This window comes from Simochromis diagramma, unplaced genomic scaffold, assembly GCF_900408965.1.
Source record: "Simochromis diagramma unplaced genomic scaffold, fSimDia1.1 OVJJ01000544.1, whole genome shotgun sequence".
NCBI classification, from domain to species: Eukaryota; Metazoa; Chordata; class Actinopteri; order Cichliformes; family Cichlidae; genus Simochromis; species Simochromis diagramma.
The window spans coordinates 111937-135462 of NW_024387370.1; the positions used below are offsets into that span (position 1 = coordinate 111937).

Sequence of the window (23526 nt, forward strand, 5' to 3'; positions counted from 1 at the left end):
TGATGGTCAGTAGTGTTTGCTTTAAAACACATGCATGGATGTAACAGATGTAACTACTGCTACCACAAACAAAACCCGGGATAGTGTGTGTTAAGAGAAGTTACACCAGCAATGTCTAACTTAAAGCATTATGGCTGACTGTAAAATAACAGAACACAAAATAACAATATATGCAAGTGACAAATGGCAAATTAATTCCGTTCTAGCCACTTTGTCACAGTTCCCTTTATGTTGTTGAGCAGTTTATAACTTGGAATGTAATTTAGGAAAGCTTGAGCAGCATTGTCACAACCACACTGTGCTACTAACTTTAAATGACTGTCGGGTGATTTGTGACAGAAGGACAGCCGCAGAGTGAAAGGAAGGTTTACAGGATGTTGGTGAGAGCTGCTGTGATGTCTGGTTTGGATCCTGTGGCTCTGACAAAAAGACAGGAGGCCGAACTGAAGATGTTCAGACTTTCACTGGACAAGATTAGAAATGAGTTCACGAGAGACAAAGTCAGAGAGGCTGACATCCTAATCTTTCCTGGGAATAACACTCCAGGAAATATAAATCGAATAAACTAATAGTTCATAGAGGACACAGACTCATTACTGTAAGATTATTTTTTTAATACTTTAAAATGATAAATTTAAAAAATGCTGGAGCTGCAACATGTTAACATGTGGTTAACAGATTAAAATTGAGGCTCTCATATTAACAGCTAACTTTCTATGCTGTGCTGATTTATTTGTCACAGTCTTGGTCATTTATTTTGAACTTTTTTGTGGAGGTTAAACTTTCTGTTATAAATTTACCTGTATGTGTATTTTAAATATGATCTGTGTCATTAAATGCAACAGTTTCAAATCCAGCTTGAAGGCTGAGTTCTTGTTCTGAAAGATGAGGATGTGTAACTGTGACACTAGAAGAGGTGTGGATCTAATTCTCTGAACTTTCTCTAAACTTATATTTTATGTGACAGTAACTTTTCTGTTAACAACACCAGGGCCCACTGGGATGATGTCCATTAGCTTGGATATTCTCTTCTGCCAAGACTTCTGCTGCCTTCCTTCCTCCATACCTGACAAAGACGACTGACTGTTGTGTTCTTTTCAAATCAAGTGTCCACATTATTCAGCTCATCAACACAGAGATTTTTAAGGAGAACATCCCACAGATGATGTTCCCACATGCTGGGATTGTTGTGTGTGACCCTGGTTGGACATCCACAGAGAAAGGTGAGTGTTATTATCTTTATTATCATATCACCACCAACATCTGGTTTTTTGTGATCATTAAAATCTTCTAAAGTGTTTCAGTTACAGTGAGAACATTTGCACTAATACTGAACCATTCATTAAAATCTTTTACATACAAAACATTTTTACGGAGCAGGTCGCTATGATCAGCCAGCAAGACGCTAAGCCGACCGTGGAGACGAAGGCTGTCGTGAGGTGACCAAGGATCCATCCCCAGAGCTGATTGGCCGCCCCACACTTTCCACACAGGTGGAGGCCAACCCAACCTAATATCCAGAGCTGTGAATGCCCTAACAACCTCAAAAAGTATGAGCTGGTTTAGGTAGCAGCCTGCGGAGTAGAGGATGGACTCAGCCTCAAAGTCCTCCTGATAGCTGTCCTCCAGTAGCCCCTGGCTGGCGAGAGAGGGAGCTGGCTACACAGCATATTGAGGACACTCTGCCATTGCCTGTGAGGCATCCACCTTCCCTACATTAGCCTTAGGCATGTCGGGAAGTGGTTGGCTGGTGCGCTTAGATTAAATAAAGCGAGCACGAGCCTCCGGCAATTTACGAATAAATTCTTTACAAATCCTACCATGTGAATTCATGGATTTTTTTTTTTCACATTCTGTCTCTCACAGTTGAAGTGTACCTCTGGTGCAAATTACTGACCTCTGTCATCATTTTAAGTGGGGGAACTTGCACAATCGGTGGCTGACTAAATACTTTTTTGCCCCACTGTATGCAGGACTGTGGAGCTTCCCTGGTCTGTATGGCATGTTCCCAGCAGCGAGCATGGAGAGGGCACTGAGCACGAACTCGTGAGACTGTGAGAACAGCTCCATGTCCACCAGAGAACTCCCACACACTGGGCAGGTGATCCACAGCGGATCCACTGGATACGTGAACCTGCGAGGCCACGAGCAATATTCCAGGGGAACACTGGCTGCAGGACCCTCGGCAAGCACCGAGTGTGCGACCTGCAGCTAGTGACCGCAGGAGCTTTTCCATTGTGGATCGGGGCAACAGAAACTTGGGAGGCTGCTGACAAAGGCTCCCCATCACAAAGGTAACGAACACACCCCAGCCACACACAGTAATTCAATTCAATTTTATTCATATAGCGCCAAATCACAACAAAAGTTGCCTCAAGGCGCTTTATAGATACCGTAAAAAGTGGAGATCCAACGATCACCAGTTTCACATCTGCACAGCTGATTATAGTTAAGCTGGTCTGTAGAGTTCACATGGAGCCGGTGTGGGTGAGGGGGCTCGCCCAGCTCTAATGACCACAGTCCAGGTGTTGTCCCTCTGTCCACTGACAAGAAACAAAGAGCTGAGTAGCCTTGCAGGTCAAATCCTACCAGTCCCCTCAGTATGACAGCTCCCCCCTAGATCGTGGAACTTGTTAGTAACAGGGTTGATGTCAGAGGCCTGAACAGTCAGTCCCAAGGGAGAGTTATATTTAAAGGCCCGGAGTAACCTCTAAGAACTGTTTACAATAAAATGATTAATATTCTTATATTTACCTTTACTGTTTCACAAAGGTTTAAAAAGGGTATGTCCACAATTTAGACTGTAATTACAGGATATTTTACTTTATTTGGCAGGAGAGAAGCAGAGGCAGAATTAAATGATAATAACAGTCACAGAATAATAAGCAAATCACATCAATCATACTTCTCTCATGAACCTACTCTGAGCTAATGCTGATTTTAAAGGATGAGAGAGGTTGGAGGAGAGAATGAGCAGATCTTGTGCTGAATTTTGTTTCATCTCAGTGTTTTGTGCTAATGGAAACAATCCAACAGGAAAGCAGGAATCCTTGAATATTCGATACTTCAGGAAAACAGCGAGACCCCAGATCTTCTCAGTGTTGGGAGAAGCTGCAATCCACCAGTAGAATGATGGGAGTCCAAAGCGATGGATGGAGCCAAATCCAATGTCTATGTCCACTGTCTGGGCAGCTGGTTGATGTCTCTGGTGTCTCTGCTAGAATTTCCAAAGGTGAATTTCTGGTATCCGATCATCTGAACTGCTCACAGGACTGCTGGAAACAGAACCTGAACATCTCTGAGGCTCCAATTTATGCTCTGACAAGTGCTCACTCACCCCACCTCTCCTCCCTCTGGTAGGTCGTCACCAATCACTGTGTTTACAGAAGATCAGCAGTTATTTTACTTACTACATTTATTATTTAACATATTGATCAGGATCATACTTTGATTATAACTGTGAATAGAAATAAAGATGATTTACTACGAGGACATAGGGAGCATAACTTTTTTACAACCAGAAATCTGGGTCTAACACATGAGGCTGGATGTTAAATCCTTTTACCCGCTCAAAGATGTGATGACAGGGGAAAGTGAAGGAGACTTCAGCCTCTCTGTCACTTTTCTTCCATCAGAAACTTTTTGTTTTTTTATTAAGCTGAGATCAGATTTGTGATGATCACTCTGATAACTGGATGTTGTTTCCCTTAAACCATTTTGCCAAAGTTTCTGTACATCTGTGTGTTTATTGATTGATTGATTAAAATACCTTTATTAGTCCCACAAGGGGAAATTTCATAAGGCTGCCGACCTGTTGACTAAGACCACCAGGTACCGGAACAGCTTCTTCCCCACAGCTGTCAGACTCCTGAACTCTGCCTCCTGACATCTGACCCACGTTAAACTCATGGACTGAACATACACACAATGGACAACTGTACCCTCAAACACACAATAATAACATGGACTGAACCACCACTCACAACCACTAGCACTTTATATAGCCTCTGTAGAAACTATCTACACCCTCACTTATCTTAACTGCACTACTGTATAGCTCTGTGTAAATAATCATTCTGTACATTCGATAATCTTTAATCCTACAACTGTTTACAACTTGCATAGTTCCCATTTCTGTATAGCTGTATATCTCAGATTCTGTAAAGTTATTTATTTCATATTCTGTATAGTTTTTCATATTTATATCCTGTACATAGCTTGTACTCATTACAGCCTGTACATACTTATAGTTATAGAATATTCACAACATACTTCATACCGTGTACATTATAACATACCATAATAGACCCATTTCTGTAATATACTCACATATCTATATTATTGCTAATATATATTGTAATATATCTATATCACTAAAGCACTTCTGGATGGATGCAAACTGCATTTCGTTGCCCTGTACCTGTGCATGTGCAATGACAATAAAGTTGAATTCTATTCTATTGCACGCAATGGCGGCGCCATCTTACCCTTCGACCATACATACATTACACAAAACATCACATGGGGAAGACAGGTCAGAGGTATAACAATGGAAAAAGCACCACACGAGGAAAGATAAGGAGGAAAAAAGTACTCCCCCCAGACTGAGCTCCAACAGGGAGATCAGTTTGAGAACAGAAAAAACACCTCTGCACATGAAAAAACTCTTAATACACCAAAGAAACACATGAAGAGCAACGGGGGGGGAGGGTGAGAGACAGCCAGTGTAGACAGTACATCCGGGCCTGACATCCACCGTCAGGATCGGAAGGGAATAAGCATCGAAGGCGTTTGGAGAGGGGATGAGTGTGTGCATATCAGTGTATATGTATGTGTGTCCAGAGTTCAGCTGGGACAGTGTCCTTCGCCCCGCCAGGCTAAGTAAACAGTCTTCCAGCCAACCCAGGTGGCCTTGCATGGAATGGGAAGAACAGACTAAACACAGTTGTTATCAGGGTGTTTTTGTTCGGCTCCAGCCTTGCGACCGCAGCTGGCGCCAAAGGGGTGTCCGCATAAGTGATGGTGGTTTTTACTTTAGTGCGAACAGCTCATATGAATTTCAAAGCTGTTCTACTTGCGTTCTGTGATGTTGTCATTAATTGTGCTCAAGGAGCCGATTTCTGAGAACTCACAGCAGTGTGCCTTCCCGAGATGTCATCCAATTTGTGCCGAGAGATGTTATTCCGAGCGAGCCCTAGCTAGAACTTCAAGCTCAGCTCTTGAAGGTCTTCAGCTGCTCATGTTGCAGATCCACTGTGAGCTGAAATTCCAATGAATCTGTTAGAAAAATCAAAGTGATGTTTCAGATTAGTCAATGAGCTCATTAGTTAATAACTGTGTAAGATGGTGTTATGGTCCCCTGATCCTCTGCTGCCTACCCACCATCTATCTTTCCTTTTGTGTCATTGTGGTGCTGCATGGCCCACTTTCTCCTGAGATTCAGTTCACAGACAGATGTTCTGATAGTTTTCTTTACAATTTGCTGCTAGAATTCAAAATTGATTGTGTGATTAATGATGGTGAGCCAGATGGGCCAAACCATGATCCTATCAGCAGCATGTTTCATTGTAGTGGTGCATCATTGATGGGATAAATGGACTGGTGCTTATATAGTGATTTTCTATTTTCATGTGGACTAAAGTAGTGGACTGACCAACAGACTGACATTAACATCAGAGCCGTGCTGCTAGTGTGGCTAAAAGAAAAGAGAAGAAGAGACAGTCATGTTGATATGAACATTAGAGAAACACATCATGGAGCTGAAATATGATCCTGCTTCCTCATTTGGACTCATTCACCTCAGCTGACACGTTCAACAGCAGACAGGTTTTTGTAGCAGTCTGTCTCACTGTGGGAGGAACAGGCTATGACTACCCCATCTTTGGCTCTGGAACTAAACTGTCTGTAACAGGTAAGAACAAACATTTATTTTCCTTCAGTTGTTTTATTGTAGAAGCTGAAAATGTGTTTAAAGTCAGTTTCTGCTGCTTCAGGCTTTACATGTTAGTTTTTCATCATTAGTAGAGAATTCATCTGCAGCCATTGTTACATAAGAAAAGCTCAATAATCTCTGAAAACATGTTGAAATCTCACTGAACAACTAAAGTTATTCTTTATTTCTGCAAATATTAGTGATGTTACAAATATTTAGGATTTGATCCTCTCAGTGATTCTGCTGGTTTTTAACACAAGATCATATTTGATGTTGTAATAAGTTGCAGCAAACTTGTAAATTAAAAATTATGCTGAAGAGAAAATTTAGATTTAGTTGTCAAAGATGTATCTTCTTCATAAAAGAGGATTTCTTGCAATTACATTCATGTATAAATTGACATAGATATTGATCAGGGACGTATAAAACATTTGTAATATGGAATAAAAAAAATGAGGCTAAAATATGACATTGTTCTTACTGAGTCAGGTTTGTTTGATGTGTGAGTCTAAATTTCAAATGAAAAGAAAAACTTGAAAAACGTCACCAGTAAATGATTCTTTAAAAAGAATGAAGAAATAAATAGACATTTTCACATACTTTAAATTTATAACATAAAGTATGACAATTATTTTATATTATGTTAAAAAAAGGTAAAAAATCCTCATTCAAGTTTCTGCTTCATTGGATTTAAATGTAATTATTTATTCACACATATGAAAAGCGCATAATAAAACCAAACAGTAGATGTATTGCTGTTCCAGTTACTGCAGAATAAAAACAAAGAATTATGAAATCTGAAAAAGAAGTATGGTATTAATTCAAACATTTAAAAATCACCTGTTTAAAAACTGATACAAAAATTTAAATTTCATTGTTGGAATTAAATCATGTTGAAAAATGTTGTGTTATGTTTAGTGCAGAACAATGTCAAAAATGATTAATGTATTTTTGAACAACAGTATCGACAAACACACACACACACACACACACACACACACACACACACACACACACACACACACACACGTACGTATATGTGTGTATATATATGTATATATGTGTGTGTGTGTGTGTGTATAAATATAACATATTACAATAAAAAAAATATATATTTGAAATACATTTTATTTCAGTTTAAAATCATGCTGAGTGTTCCTCATGTGAGCCATGATGACATGAGGTGATGACTGTGTTTGATATGAAGCTGAATCCAGTGTATGTAGTGAACTTTGTGCTGTATTGATGAGTAGTTTAGTGATCAGAGTCCATGTAGTTTCCAGGATCAGACTGAATGCAGTGCAGTGCTGGAAGCTGCTGCTGACTGTGTGAATGTGTGTCTGTGCTGCTTGTTGCTGCTGTCAAACTTCAGATGAGCAGGTAGTGAAGCCCGTGGTGAGCGTGTACCCAGCAGCATCCAGAGCCCACCTGGAGGGGAACAGCTCCCTGCTGTGTGTGGCCTCAGCCATGTTTCCTCCTCTGGTCCAGTTCTCCTGGAAAAGACAGAAGAAGAACGGCGGAGAAGCGGAGGAGCTGCCCCCTGCTGAGGGAGAGCAGCTGGAGCTCAGAGAGGCGGGACGCACCATTGCCATCAGGATGCTTGATGGGAGCCATTCTGACACATATAAATACAGCTGCTGGGTGAAGCACGAGGGGGGCACAGTGGAGGCCCAAACACAACAAGGTAATGAAGGCTTGGTGACTGTGTTCAGCAGTGATTCAGCTTCATGTGGAGATGCTGTCAAAGAGAGCAGAGCAGCAGAGGACTGACATTTCTCACTGCAGCTCCAAACATTTGACTCCTTTTCTGTTTCAGAGCTTCCAGCTCCAGCAGCCTCCTGTCCTCCAGAGAGAGAGCCAGCAGACCTGCCAGCTCTGCAGCCAGCTGACTGTAAGATCACCTGCTGCCTCTCTGCATGGACAGCTCCAATGTCCAATGAGGGAGCTGGAACAAGTTTAGGCTCTTAAAGTTGCACTAATTGATCAAATCTTCATCCAACAAGCTCTGATAAAGCCACTGTACACTAGCTGCTCAGCACCAAACAGCAGACAGACCATAATATGTCAGAGATCAGTTTGTTAGCTGCTTGTGGAGTTCTTCTGCCCCCAAGTGGACACAAACACTACATCAATTCATCCACTTGAAGAAGAAGCTGTGACTGTTTCTATTTGGACTTTTTCTCCTTGATCTGAGAGGAATAACCCGACTGTCTGTCTGTCTCTTTGTGTCTGTCTGTCCTTCAGTGTCCTTCCAGTCTCAGTGCAGGGTGAAGCTGCTCTGCCTGCTGTACACAGTGCTGATAGTGAAGAGTCTGGTGTACTGCTGTGGACTCTCTCTGCTGATGATGCTCACAAACAAGGGAGCGTCCACCAACTGCACACATGCTGACTGACTGTTTCCTGCTCGCCTTTTCTCACCATCACATCTCATCAATTCATCTCATTCATCACTTTGATCACAAATGTTAGTTATGATGTGTTGTGCTTATTTTGCCTTTTTCTTCAACAGTTAGAAGATCATCTGAAATAAATACATCTTTACATGTATTGTTGCTCTGAGTTAGAATCCTTTTTGTACTTATTGTGACTTTTATTGTAGTAACAAAAACCATCAGGAATATTTTTATCACAAGTTTTTGTTTGATTTTCAAATGTCAAACAGTGTAGTTGTGTTTGTGTGAATAATAAAGATTTGAAGATGAAGAGTTTGATTCTACTTTCATTGTGTGATCAACAACAACCCGTGTGAGTGAAGCACAAACTGACTGTATCCAAACTTGCTCTCCTGCAGCAGACGGGCTGTGTGGGTTTCTGCTCTGCAGCCTCCACACCGTTAGCTGTGGCTTTTCACTTTAATAACACAATGACAGTTACAAGCATGAACTCTGCTTCAAGAATGATTCCAGGAAGGATCTGTGTTCTTCACCTGTGAGAGAAACAGCTCAAATCCTCAACTCAGAGCTGACAAATGAACTTTAATGGAATCAAAGGAGAGACCATGAAGCCCCTGCAGTCTGCTCAGCTCCCATTTTATTACCTGAGCTGAGTTTTTCATTCTGGATATCACACACGTAAGAACAGATCAAGTCTGAACAGCAAATGTTGGAGAATCATTTTGAAGTCTTGCTAAATGTCCTTATTATTACAAAAACTACTGAATGATTCAGAAAATCCTTTCCAACAAGCAGAAATATGCAAACAAAGTAGAAACAAGGCAACATGAGTCATTCAGATGCAGATAACATATTCTCCTTATTTTGAAGAACACAGTCATGAAATCTTTCTGTGTGTCATTCATTGAGTTGAAGTGCCTAATAGAAGAGGAAAAGCAGCAATAATCAATGATAGCTGAGACATTGAGAACATGGCTGTATGCCTGCTATCATAACAGCAAACAAAGCACACAAACAGCAAACAGACAATAATGTGCTCGCAGCTTGTTGTGTGTTGTGTCATTTTTGACATTTCATGAAGTCACAAAAATGTGTGCGACTCATTAAAGGAGTCTGTACGTGTCAGTCAGTGCTCTGTATTCATGTGTTCACCTCATTAAAGTCACTCAGACACTTTTCTCCTCCAAACTTACAGCACAGCTTCATATTTCACTGACTGATTCTTTCATTACATCCATTAAGGGTCACACAGTGAAATTAGTGCAAACTTACAAATGTGTTGCAACAATTTTGGCCTCCAAACTGAACTTTGAGACAAACAGTGAAGCTGTGAGCAAAAAGAGGCTCCAGTGTGTGTCATGGTGGAGGAAACTGTTGTATTCCCACATTAAAAACATGCTGATCTTATTGGATTTTTCCCTCAAAGTCTTTTTCCTCCTTTTTCTCTTCATCCAAATGTTCTAGCAGGCTGACTGTGAGTCCCTGTTGAACCTGTACAGCAGAAAGTAACAGCAGTCAGCGGCCTCCACTTGACTTCATGACTTCAACCCCTCGCACAGTCACTTTCACTTTCTTCCTTCTGTCTTTTAGTCCTAAAATGTAGAACAACACCAGATCCAAATATTTGTGTCCTTCACTCACATCTTCAAATGATCCCTTCCATATCAGAGATGATACAAAGGCAACATTTGTCTTATTTCTCTTTCATGAATCAAAAAGTACTTTTGTACTGTTGTGTAAATGTGTGTGTAAAGGTGGATGACTGCCTGCTGCAAATGAAATCTAACCATGGCTACAAATAAATGAAGCTGAAGCTGACGTGAAACACAGCCCTGTTTTTATTACTGTTTATAGATATTAGAATTGATGATCATCATTTTAATGATTCTTAAAACTGTCGTCAACAAAACAGAACAATTAAAAATGAGATGCTGTGAATATTATTTATTCATTTTGATTCACAAAAACAAAGAAAAGGTGAAGATGTTCAAAAAGTTAGATGAAGAAGAAAACAACAGATAACAGTGTGTGTTAGTAAATTCACAGCAACATGAATGTTTCTGAGTGTTTGTGCATCATGTGACCCAGATTCTTGGATCTGCTGTCAGATTGAAATGAAGACGATGAAACCACAGCAGCTTCAGCTGAGCTGTCAATCAGCAGCAGCAGTCTTATCTGTGGGCCGCAGGGGCTGATGGGAGCTTTGAGGACCTGTTAGAAACCACGTGGCCCTCGTCTGATCTCACAGCTCGTCCTTGTTTGGCCTCAGCTGCATCAGAGCGCCACTTCTCCCCAGGTTCACCAGAGGAAACACCACTGCACAAAATGCTTTTCCTCCCAGCTGCTGCTCTGTGCTGTCTGTGTTCAGGTGAGTGTTTCCAGCCAATCAGGAGCCAACAAAGTCAACCTGTAACAAACACTGTCACACTAACCTTCATCTATCTGTCTGTGTCTCTACAGCACTGGTTACCATGGCAGCAGAACAGCTGATTCAGGACGATTTAACATTGACCAGGAGAGTTGGACAAAGTGTCTCCTTCAGCTGTGGAGGGACTGAACAGTGTGATGTCAATGACGTATGGTGGTATCAAAAGAAAGAAACAGGAACTTTCAGAGTGATTGGGTATATGCCTAAGAGAGGTAGCTGCACGCTTAACAAAGGTTATGGTCATCCTCAGAAAGATGATTTCTCATCCATGAATAAACAGAACAGCTGTGAGTTGAAGATAAACAAAATTAAACCTGATCATTCAGCCACCTACTACTGCGCCTGTGAGAAGAAAGCTCCCCACAGTGAGAAATGATCCCTGCAGCCTGAACAAAAACCAACAGATGAACAGATGTCAAACAGTGTCTGTGACAGGAAGAGAGCAGTAAACCACAGCCCAGCTTCACATGTTTCACCTCCATCTCAGAGTCACAAACATACTGAGCTCAGGGACCATTTTTATTTACTGCTGTCAGAAATTCTATTCTATTTATTTCTGTTTAAACAGATTTTTCATCCTGTTTTAAGACAGAAACAAGAGGAACAGATGACATCAAACTTCCAAATGTAAACAAATGTATCCTCAGTCCCACAAAAACATTTATTCAAAGTGAAAGAAAAACAGATTGTGTCAAACTGAATCAAAGTCCATCCCTCATTCACAGTGTTAATGTTCTCTTCATGAAAACTCTTCCAGCAGCACTTGTTGTTTAACACCTTTCAGTACATTTAACCAGACACTTGGACTGATGTCAGGTCAGGATTTTGTCCTTCTAGCAGCGGCTCATTAGGACGCTGATTTTGTTGGACACATTTCCATCTAGTTGGTTCTGAAATTGTCCAAACCCAGCAGGTCATGGCCGCCCTGACCTGGTTGTGTCAGAGGTTTGTTCCCTGAAAAACAGAGCTGCTCCTTCCCACTGTCTGCAAGTCCTGCTAGTAAGGAAATGTTGTACATTTAGTGTTTCTGTTCATGATGTTGAAAGGTTTTAATTCCCTCTTTGGTTTTAAGTCCTGTTAGTCGTGCTTTATCCTCACAGAGAGAATTTAGGAAACATGTCGTCCTGAACAAGCAGCTTGTATTAAGATATGTGGTCTGAGCCTCCTTCAGCTTTCAGAACAAACATGAGTTTTACATGAATTAGTCTCTGACTGAAAGTAAACAGGAAGGAGATGAAAAGCCAACAGAAGTGTCCTGAAAGACAACCTGAGCAAACTGGTGGTTTTCCTGCAGGAAAACTGCAGAGTCAGACCTGCTGCTTCCACCTACAGAGCCTCTGTCAGTGCCCCAGGTCAGCTGTGGTACAATGTAGCTGCTATCAGCAGTGAGTGAATGTGTGGATGACTGAATGTAGTGTAAAACGCTTTGGGGTCCACGGGACTAAGTAAAGCCCTATACAAATACAGGCCATTTACCATTTAAGTTGTACTTGTTGTCCTCGTCCTGGCTGGGATTTTCTGCACTACAACCACATTAGTGTTCTTCTTCATGCCACCTTGTGAAGTATACCTCAGCCTCATGTAGCAAAACACCACCACAGCATGATGCTGCTGGCAAAGTGTCATGTGACCTGGGGGTAGAAAGAGATTGAAGCCCCCCGACCCCCCCCCCCGCTGCCACCTGTTATTACAGCTGAGAGGGTGTGGTGACAGGAGGCTAAAATACAGCAATTTTCATTTAATATTCTCCAAATATGTTAAAAGCAAATAATCTTGTCTGTAGGAATGCAGGGAGATAAGAAATGTCATCAACTCATCTTTCAAGTGATTCTGAATCAGGGAAACAGCATCAAGTGTTGTAAACTTTAAACACAGAACCATAACTTATATGTGATCTTACTGAAGATTAATTATGCATAATTGCACCATACAGATCAGAATATTAAATATAAATATGTTTAAGTTAACCAGTATTATGATCCTGAAAATTAAGCCTCTGAGAGTTTGTCCTTGGTGTGTGTGTGTGTGTGTGTGTGTTGTGAGACACGCAGGCACCGGTTTCTTAATCTCTGACTTTTATAATAGTGGAACCCCGGCTTACGAAGACCCCATTTAATGAAAAGTTCAAGTTACGAAGGCACTTAACGGCAATATTTCTGCCCGTGGTACGGCAAAATGCCCGCGTAACGACATAGATAAAGAAAAAAAAATTAATTAAATTCCATAATGTTATGTACATGTACACGTACGTATGTATGCATGTGTAACCCACTCCTGGGTAAGTACACCTCACTCTAGATTCGGGGAGGAGCTGGACATCAGTGCGAATAATCATAACACACAGAAATTTCAGTTAACTGTGACTTTGACAATAACAGTTTCACAGCAAAACAACAACTAGGGCCCTTAAAATAAAAATTGAAAATTGTCCCTTTGAAAGTATTTGCCAGGTTGCAGCCTTATAGTTCAGTTTGTTCCTCAGAGTTTATAGAGTAGAGGGTCAGTCAAGTCAAAACACAGATCGAATGAGGGAATGATCTGCAATGATCTGTCAGTCAGCAAAAAAAGGGTGAAGTTTCACACTTAGTGTTTTTATAGTCTAGAGTGCACTCTTTTTATCCGTTCACTGTTGCCAGCCGGGGTGACTGGTGGAATCCTACCAGAAACCAGATAAACCATTGGTCGTCTGACTGGTTGTGCAGATCTGGATCCTGGAAATCACACTGGGAGGCTCGCCATCAATTGGAATCACTGGTCTTTTCTCGTGGAGCTCAAAGCTCACCAAAAGACCTGACATCCTGAAAAATTGTAGTACTCGAGACACGTGGAACACTATTAACTTAGCCGCCACCTCTGCTGATTTCGGCAGCTCTGTCTAACATTCAACTCACTATTGAAATGTTAGCCGATAACTTCTGAACACTCTTTGACAACTTTTATGAAGCCTTGCTTCCGTAACCGCGGCAGTTTCTGCTGCTAATCAAGATAGCTTCAGATTTTTCTTTTCCTCGAATGGCTGGTATCAATACGCCATGTTAAAACACACAACTACCTGTTAACCTTCAAAATAAAAGCTCCTGCTAGGCACAGCAGGAAGAGTGGAAATAAACACATTTTTCACTTCTTGTGACAATAAAATAAAAGAAATAAAAGAATGATCCTGAAACTAAACAAATACCTTATAAAGCTCATCTTATTTTTACCCGTTTCTCCAGCTGGGTTACACATGCATACGTATGCTTCCTTCAACCTCCGCCACCTCCTCCTCCACCAAGAACTTCGTCTGCAGCCAGCACCGCCTCACTCAAAAGGCGATGGAAAAAGGTGCTTCGACTTATGAAAAATTTGACCTACGAAAGACCCTCTGGAACGAATTAACTTCGTAAGTTGGGGTTCCACTGTATATGATTTATTTAAAAGAAATTCATATTGAGTGAACTGTGGTTGATAAACAGTAAAAGAATGTGTTTGTGTGTAACTGGAGTAAAAAAGGACAATGCCAAAATGAATGTTCTTGTGAAAATGTCCTGATGGAAGTAAGGTTGCATAAACTGCATAAAACATGATGTGAAGCATATTTTCATGTGTATGTAATAGAATTGTCTGTGTTAAGAATATTACAGAAATGAAGGAAATGTAATGAAGGTGTCACAGGCTCGGTCTCTGACCCAGTGTTTTGAGTTTTATTTTGTAGGTTTGACGTTTTCATGTTAGTTTGGTGAATATAAGTTTGTGTGTTTATTCTTATTTTGGGTTTAGTGGAGGTTTAGGTTAGTGATTATATATCATCTAACTCCATGGTTTCTGTTTGTGGTTCCTTGTCCAGTCTCATGTGTTTTAGGTCTGTTAAGCTTTTGTTGTCGTGTCTAAGTCTTCATGTTCTCTATTTAATTTTGAAAAGGGTCTTATGTTCTGTGTTCGTGTGGTTAGTTTTACTCTCCCCTGTGTCATTATGTTTCATTCCAGCTGTGTCCTCATGTGTCTCCACTTCCCCTGATCACCTCATGTGTGTATTTAAGTCCTCAGTCTTCCTGTGTTCAGTGTCGCGTTGTCTGTGTTTCCTTCTGTATGTACCTCTTGTCACAGTTTTGCAGTCAGGTCACAGTAAGTTATGAAGTCACAGTGAGAGTCCTAGTTTCCCAGGTTATGTTCAGGTTTTCCCTCAGTTTTGCATTTTTGTGAATTTTCAGCCCTAAATAAAGGTTCGCTTTTCGTTAAGTCCAGTTTTGTCTCCTTGCCTCTGTCTGCGCTTGGGTCCTCTACTCTCTCCACACGGTCTGCCCCCTGCAGCTCGTGACATAAGGTCTTTAAGCAAACTTTTTAAAAAAAGTTAGAAATAGATGATAAGGTGGGGGGCACATTGTATGATTAGATGTCAACAACTTAATTGGATGGACAAAATGTGAAGATCTCCAGTAGGAGAGGATTCAAGTTTTTTATTTGTCATAAACAGGTAACAACAACCAGAGATGGGCAGTAACGCGTTACTTTTAACGCGTTACTGCAATCCGATTACTTTTTTCAAGTAACGAGTAAAGTAAGGGATTACTATTGCAAAAACGGTAATTAGATTACCATTACTTTCCCGTAGGAACGCTGCGTTACTGCGTTACTAAAACAGTGATTTTTTGCGAGAATGTCTCATGACAGTGACGTAAGCGAGTGCGACGTTCGTGACAACAGCTGTGTGCAGATCAACAATGGACAATATTGTCACGGTCTGGCTGGCAGACCGTGGGGGTGTAGGGAAGGAGGACCCAGGCGCGGTGCTCTGTGTGTAAACAGTGCGTTTATTTACAGTGTATGAAACTAAACAACAATAAATCCCCGTGCTTTCCCAGACTCCCGTGTCGTGTCTTCTCCCAGTGTTTGTGCTCTCCGCTCCCGTGTCTCAGCACTCCCCGTGCTGAACGAGCTGAACACTTTCTTTGCTCGCTTTGAAGTCCAAAACAGCACCACTGCACAGAAGACCCCACCCCCTCCTGGTGACCAGGTGATGACTCTGTCCCCGGACAGCGTGAGGAGATCCCTCAGCAGGATCAATGCACGTAAAGCTCCGGGTCCTGACAACATTCCTGGTCGTGTACTGAGAGACTGTGCAGTGGAACTCACTGATGTCTTCACAGACATCTTCAACATATCACTCATCCAGGCTGTCGTCCCCACATGTTTTAAAGCCACCACAATCATTCCGGTTCCAAAAAAGTCATCTCCCTCCTGCTTTAATGACTACCGTCCTGTTGCACTTACTCCCATCCTGATGAAGTGCTTCGAACGACTAGTCATGCAACACATCAAGACTGTCCTGCCCCCCTCCCTGGATCCCTTCCAGTTTGCGTATCGGCCAAACCGCTCAACCGATGATGCCATCTCCACTGCACTCCACTCGGCACTCACACACCTGGACAAAAAAGACTCATATGTTCGAATGCTGTTCATAGATTTCAGTTCAGCATTCAACACTATAATCCCCCAACAGCTCACTCAAAAACTGGTCCAGCTGGGGCTCAACACCTCACTGTGCAACTGGCTGTTGGATTTCCTCACCGGAAGACCTCAAACAGTACGGGTCGGCAGTAACACATCCAGCACCATCATTTTAAACACGGGGGCCCCGCAGGGATGTGTGCTGAGCCCCCTCCTCTTCACTCTGCTGACCCATGACTGCACTCCATCATACAGCTCCAACCTCTTCATCAAGTTTGCGGACGACACAACGGTGGTGGGTCTCATTAGCAACAGGGATGAGACCGACTACAGAAGTGAGGTGAGACGCCTGGCCACGTGGTGTGCTGACAACAATCTCTCTCTGAATGTGGAGAAGACGAAGGAGATTGTTGTGGACTTCAGGAGAATGCACACCCAACATGCTCCTCTGACCATTGACGGAGCGTCTGTGGAGAGAGTGAGCAGCACCAAGTGCTTGGGTGTGCACATCACAGAGGATCTCTCCTGGACGTACAACACCACAGCACTGGCCAAGAAATCACAGCAGCGTCTCTTCTTTCTCCGCAAACTAAGAAGAGCAGGAGCACCAGCCCCCCTCATGCACACTTTCTACAGAGGCACCATCGAGAGCATCCTGTCGAGCTGCATCACTGTGTGGTTTGGAGCCTGCAATGCGTCCTGTCATAGAACCCTCCAACGCATAGTGAGAGCTGCAGAGAGGATCATTGGTGTCTCTCTCCCCTCCCTCCAGGACATTTACAGCACCCGTCTCACTAAAAAAGCCCTTTGCATAGCGGCTGATCCCACGCACCCAATGCAAAGCTTCTTCAAGCTGCTGCCGTCAGGGAGGAGACTGCGGAGTCTCCAGGCCAGGACCAGCAGGCTGAAGGACAGCTTCATCCATCAGCCTGTCAGGAAGCTTAACTCCCTCCCGATTCTGCCCCCTCTCCCCTCTCTCCTCCACGGTCTCACTGAACTCTGTCACACACACACACACACACACTCTGACTCACTCACTGGCCTGCACCAGTTACCAGTCACTTTGTGGAGCATTGGACTGCCATTACCTCATAAGACTTTGTTGTTACACTATCTCTTACCGTACATTACTAAATCTCCATTTGCACTATTTGCCTATTTGCACTACTCTGCCTGGTTTACACCCAATGTCATTTACCCTTATATTGTATATTGTATATTGTATAGCTTTCTTGTTATATGTAAAATTGTATTGTATTTATTTATTTAAATTTTTACTTTTTAATTATTTTACCTGCATTTTTTAATCACTCTTATATTTAAATGTTCATTTGCTTTTTTATCTAGGGATTGAGAGTAACGTAGTTTCTATTCTCTGTATGTCCTGTACATGTGGCAGAATTGACAATAAAGTTGACTTTGACTTGACTTTGACTTTGACTGTCTGGCACTCCACCCCTCTCCTGGGGACACAATAGAAGCAGGACACATACAACTGCGGGCATACACACACACTAACCAAGCACAACTGGGTGACTAACGTGGAGTCTCAAGCAATCATCCCAAGTCTCCTTCCAAGACTCTCCTAAGTAGCTCCCCCGACGAGGCCTGATCAGCAGCAGGTGTGTGGCTTCGGGTGTGGCCAGACCGCCAGCAGGGCCACACCCACCAGGCCTGAAGGCGCCCGCCAAAACACACACACACGCAAACAGGGAGAAGGACAGCAACACCAAATATACATACAATAATAATATAATTCATAACTGCTCAGGGATCCTGGGTCGCTCAGACCTCCGCCTACCCTACTCCTGCTTTACAGGTGAAAATAGAGCAAAAGGACCGCTAGTCTTTGACTTTATTTATTTTCTGATGTGTTTTACTTGCATCTATTTGAAAGAGTGAGTGTTAACACAAAAAATATATATATTTTATGTGCTGGAATGTGCAGAAAATAGGTTTAAATATTAAACAAATTTCTTCCAGTCAGAGAATGTTGCATATAATTAAATTTTTGCTTGATGCATAAAGTTAAAATATTAAAACTAATAAAACTAGTTTTAAAAAGAGACTTTTCCATTTGATTACCGTATAAATGATGACACTGGACGCAGCGTGTTCGGGTGATGTTTCCCAACTTTACTCGTAACCCGGAAGTTCCCCCACACACAGCCTTATGGGAACAGTAGTCTACCGCTACACCTCCTCCTTTTAGCTAAAGACATACTTCATAACAACTCTAACAGCTCACTAGAACAGAAATGGGGAGCATCATGAAACGTGAAAATTATACACGTCCCCCATTTGTTCACTTACATTTAAATGAAACACATTATTATAAACATCTCTAACAGCTTAACCCAGCTTTGAATAGGGCATGAATGGATAACTTCAGAGAATTACACATCCAGTCTTTCAGGAGGTCTCACCACTCGACCAGATCTGGTAATAGTCCCTGTTGGTCTGAGGTGGCTCTTATTTCTCCTCAGAAAACCCCTGTCTGTCTCTACCACATAGGATCTGGGAGCACGGGCAGGTCCAACTACTGCTCCAGTAGTTCCTTCAGTGGTAATCCACACTTTCTGTCCTGACAATAGTTCCAGAAGTGGTCTGACTCTATGTCTGCGGTTGTAGTGTTTTGCCTGCTCACGCCTCCCCTCCTCATCTTTTTTGCGAAAAGCCTGTAGGTCAGGCCACTTTGGCACCAGCTTTGCCACAGCTTGTGGCAGCGTGGTCCGCAGGTGTCTCCCCATAAGCAACTGCGCTGGCGAGAGCCCATGTTCCAGTGGGGTGGCCCTGTATGCTAGCAGTGCTCTGGTGTAGTTACAGTCCTTTTTCCACAAGTCTTTAATAGTACGAACAGCGCGTTCTGCCTCCCCATTGGCTCGGGGGTACCTGGGGCTGCTCGTTTCATGTGTGAACTGATACTCTTTGGCAAAGCGCTTGAACTGTTCTGATGAAAATTGCGGCCCGTTATCCGATACGACAGTCTCGGCAACGCCATGTCTTGCAAAGGCCTCTTTTATAGCATTAATAGTGACCTCTGCTGTTTCTTTGGAAATGTTTCTTTGACCACTCGAACAGATCCATGCCGACTTTTTGCCATGGGCGGTCAGGAACAGGAGTCGCCAGCATTGGTTCACGGCACTGTAACCTGTGTTTTTGACATGTTTCGCACTTGTCTACCATCTGACATATTTGGGTTGAGATGCCCGGCCACCACACCGACTCTTTTGTTCTGGCCCTGCATGTTGAAACGCCCTGGTGGCCTTCATGCAAACGTGACAAAACCTCCGCTCTCATTTGAGGTGGTATCACAAGTCTCTCCCCTTTCATGAGAAGGCCATGGACCACATTGAAGTCCAGTCTGTATTGCCAGTACTCCTTTAACTCTGGATCTAGTTTACCTTTTTCTGGCCAGCCTGTCCCACATTGATACACCACCTTTCTACACAGGTCATCCATTTCCTGCGCCAACTTAATCTCCTCCACCCTTTTATCTGTGGCTGGGAGATGGGAAACTACACCGTCCACGAAAACCTCCACCTCTTTTTCCAGCTGAAGATCCTCAGCAGAAGGAGGCCCCGCCAGCGGTGCTCGTGAGAGAGCATCAGCGGTGATGAGGTTCTTCCCTGGAACATGGACAATGGTGAAATTAAAGCGCAGCAGCCTGAGGAGGAATCTCAGGATGCGTGGAGGCAGGTCGTCCAGGCCTCTTGTGCTCAGAAGAGGACCAGGGCTTTGTGATCTGTGATTAGAGTGAACTGTAGGCCCATGAGATAAGATGACAGTCGTTCACACGCCCACGTTACAGCGAGCGCCTCCTTTTCTATCTGCGCGTAGCGTTTCTCTGTGTCTGTGAGACCTCTTGAGATGTATGTGACTGGTCGAACAGCCCCGATACCATATGGCGTATGGCGATGCATCTGCAGCGACTCGTGTATCTGCTGAGTTGGAGTACTGAGCGAGCACTTCCGGAGAGCTTAATATCCCTTTTAGTCTCCTAAACACTGTTTCCTGTGGCTCCGCCCATATCCACTCGTTTCTGTCTTTTAGCAGTTCCTTTAATGGTGTGGTGATTGTGGCTAGTTGTGGCATAAACTTGGCAAGATAGTTGGCCATGCCCATGAGACGGCGCATATCTGCCGCACTCTGAGGCTGTGGCAGCTGCTGGATTGCTGTTACCTTGTTGGGATCAGCCTCAATGCCTTTTGCTGACAGTATTGATTGTTGTTTCTTTACCGTTTCGCTCTGCCTAACTTTCTCAATGGCTTTAGCAAGAGTCAACTCTGAGTCCATTTGCAGCAGCTCGGACAGTCTTTTGTCTTTTATGCCACTACAATTCTGTCCCTTATGAGTTCGTCTTTGAGTGCTCCAAATGCACAATTTTCTGCAAGTTTGTGCACAGCAGTTATGAACGACTCTGTACTTTCCCCAACCTGTTGCCGTCTGTAGTTAAACTGTGCTCTTTCAAAAATTACGTTATGTTTTCCTACGTAATGTTTGTCAAATGCCTCTTTGACAGTTGCATATTTCTTTTTATCTGCATCGCACAGTGGTAAAACTGCCAAAACATCAGCAGCAGCGTCTCCCATAACGTACAGGAGTGCGTTAACTTGATACTCGTCTGATTTGTTATCAAGAGCGGTTGCAATGTGAAGTCTTTCGAACCTTCTGATCCACTTTGGCCATTCGGCAGGATAAGAAAAGTCAAATGTTTCTGGGGGTGTTATTTGTACCGTGGTCGCCATCGTGACGTGTGGATCCCTGGCTTCCTCGCGTTCAGAATCCAAGCTTTCCGGTGCGCCGACCCCGTCTCCTCCCTCCGACATGTGAGGCTCGTGCTCGACCGCGCGCGCGCACACGCGCGCCCTGTTGCTAGCGCCGGTCACAGCCTCGGCCGCGCTTCACCTGCATGCCGGTCTTGTTCGGGTTACCGATGCGAAAACTTCTCTCGCAGTTAACTGCACGGTACTGTACTCAAAAAAAAAAAAAAAAAAAAAACAACTGTGGAGACCGCCGTTCGCACTTCTGACACCACGTATAAATGATGACACTGGACGCAGCGTGTTCGGGTGATATTTTCCAACTTTACTCGTAACCCGGAAGCTTCCCCCACACACAGCCTTATGGGAACAGTAGACTACCGCTACAATTACATTTTGTATGATGGATTATGTAGAAAAAGTAGAATTGGGCTGAAAGATCTATCGCTTTATCACCTATTCAGGTTGTAAATCGTGTTTTTAAAAAGTAACTAAATAACTAAGTAACTAAGTAATTAATTACTTTTGAAAATAAGTAATCAGTAAAGTAATTTATTACTTTTTTGGGGAAGTAATCAGTAATTAGTTACTGATTACTTTTTTCAAGTAACTTGACCAACACTGACAACAACACATCACTACCAGCAGTAAAAAGTTTAGGCTCAGAGCCTCAGATTCCAGCAGAGATGATTGATCGCAGACCAACATGCGAACCTGCAAACTGGTTTTGTAATTTTTTGCCATGTTAGGGAAAATATCAAGAAGACCTGGATTTCCACTCAGCACAGAACACAGACATGAGGGTGTCCAACATGTCTGTGGCCTGGGCGGGGCTCTTTCTCGCCAATATGTCTGTGAAGGTTCTCTGTCATTCAGGTCATCATACTCTAAGACACTTGAAAAAAAACATCTGGACGTCTTTAAGTTGCTTGAAGATGTTTCACCTCTCATCCAAGAAGCTTCTTCAGTTCTAGGGTCAAATGGTGGAGAGTCCCACTCCCAACAGGGCTTAAAACTCTGGGACTCTCCACCATTTGCTCTCAGAACTGAAGAAGCTTCTCGGATGAAATATTTTCAAAAACTACAGGGGAAGATTAGTGGAGGAAACGCAGACAATCCAACAAGGAACAAAGGCAAACACACACAATAAATACACAGAGGGGAACGAGGGAAAAGCACAAAAAGAGGGAGACACAAATGAACGTAATTAGACCTGACGAGACACAGGAGGAAGCAAAACAGAACACACTGGACACAACAAAGTCGGAGATGCTGAGATGATAACATTTCCTGGGAATAACACCCCAGGAAATATAAATCTAATAAATTAATAGTTATTAAAAGGACAAAGACTCATTGCTGTAAGATTAATTTTATTAGTTTAATTGATAAACCAAAAATAAGACTGAAGCTGCAACAGATGAAGAAAAGCTGAAAACTTGCATGGTTTGGGGTGGCTGTAGCTCAGGTAGTAGAGCAGGTCACCTACTAACCAGAAGCTTTTTGGTTTGATCCCAGTCTGCAAGCCAAATATCCTCGTGCAAAATACTAACTTCTGTTGCTCTCTGATGCATCCATCGGAGTGTGACTGTTAGATAGGAAGCAGCTTAGAAAAAGGTGAATGTAGAAGTTGTGTAAAACGCTTTGAGTGTTCAGATTGAGTAGAAAAGTGCTCTATAAGAACCAGTCCATTTTTGAACTTTTTGTGCAGGTTAAACTTTATCTTATAAATATATCTGAATGTACATTCTAAGAAATGATCTGTGTTATTGAATGCAACTGTTTCAAACCCTCCTTGAAGGCTGATTTCTTGTTCTGAAAGATGAGGATGTGTAACTGTGACACCAGACGAGCTGTGGATCTTATTCTCTGAACTTTCTCTAAACCTTGATCATATTTTATACGACAGTAACTTTGATTTGTATTTTCTTTTACCAACACCAGGGCCCACTGGGATGATGTCCATTAGCATGAATATTCTCTTCTGCCAAGACTTCTGCTGCCTCCTCCTGATAGCTGTCCTCCAGTCGCCGCTGCCTGGAGCGTAAGGGAAGGTCTGCCGAGAGAGGAAGCTGGCTACACATCAAATGGAGAACACGCCACCATTGCCTGTGAGGCATCCACCTTCCCTGCATTAACCTTAGGCACGTTGGGAAGTGGTTAGCGGGCACGTTTAGAGTAAAAAAAAGCGAGCACGAGCCTCTCTGGTATGTGCCGGCAATATTCAGGACTGTGGAGCTTCCCTGGTCTGCATGGCATGTTCCCAGAGGGAACACAGCTTACAACAGCGAGCATGGAGAGGGCACCGAGCACAAACCTGCAAGACTGTGAGAACAGCTCCATGTCCACCAGAGAACTCCCACACACTGGGCAGGTGATCCACAGCAGGACATACTGGACACCTGCAAGGCCGCGGGCAATATTCATGCTGGCTGCAGGACCCTAGGTGTGCACCGAGTGTGCGGCCCGCGAGACATGGCGCCAGCAGCACGTCACTGCAGGAGAGATTTTCCATTTTGGATCGGGGCAACAGAAACCTGTGAGGCTGCCGAGAAAGGCTCCCACCACAAAGGTAACAAACAC

At 43.1% G+C, this 23526-nt stretch overlaps 1 protein-coding gene and 1 long non-coding RNA gene across 4 annotated transcripts in view; both read left to right on the forward strand.

Annotated features, from left to right (window-relative positions):
* Positions 1-5648: 5648 nt before the first annotated feature.
* LOC120718841 overlaps positions 5649-23526 on the forward strand; it is a 223853-nt gene continuing 205975 nt past the window's right edge. For 2 of the 3 annotated variants that reach the window (XM_040007562.1, XM_040007571.1), the window contains exon 1: positions 5649-5911. In XM_040007562.1, the coding sequence (XP_039863496.1) occupies positions 5767-5911 (145 nt within the window). In that variant the 5' untranslated portion in view covers positions 5649-5766. Of the gene's footprint in view, positions 5912-7304; positions 7617-7748; positions 7824-8176; positions 8485-23526 lie in introns of those variants that run through there. The other variant, XM_040007565.1, reaches the window with a different exon arrangement.
* On the forward strand, positions 10796-23428 carry LOC120718862. The gene is made up of 4 exons (XR_005692584.1): positions 10796-10892; positions 11826-11829; positions 12447-12456; positions 23417-23428. It is a non-coding gene; the product is annotated as an uncharacterized LOC120718862 (long non-coding RNA).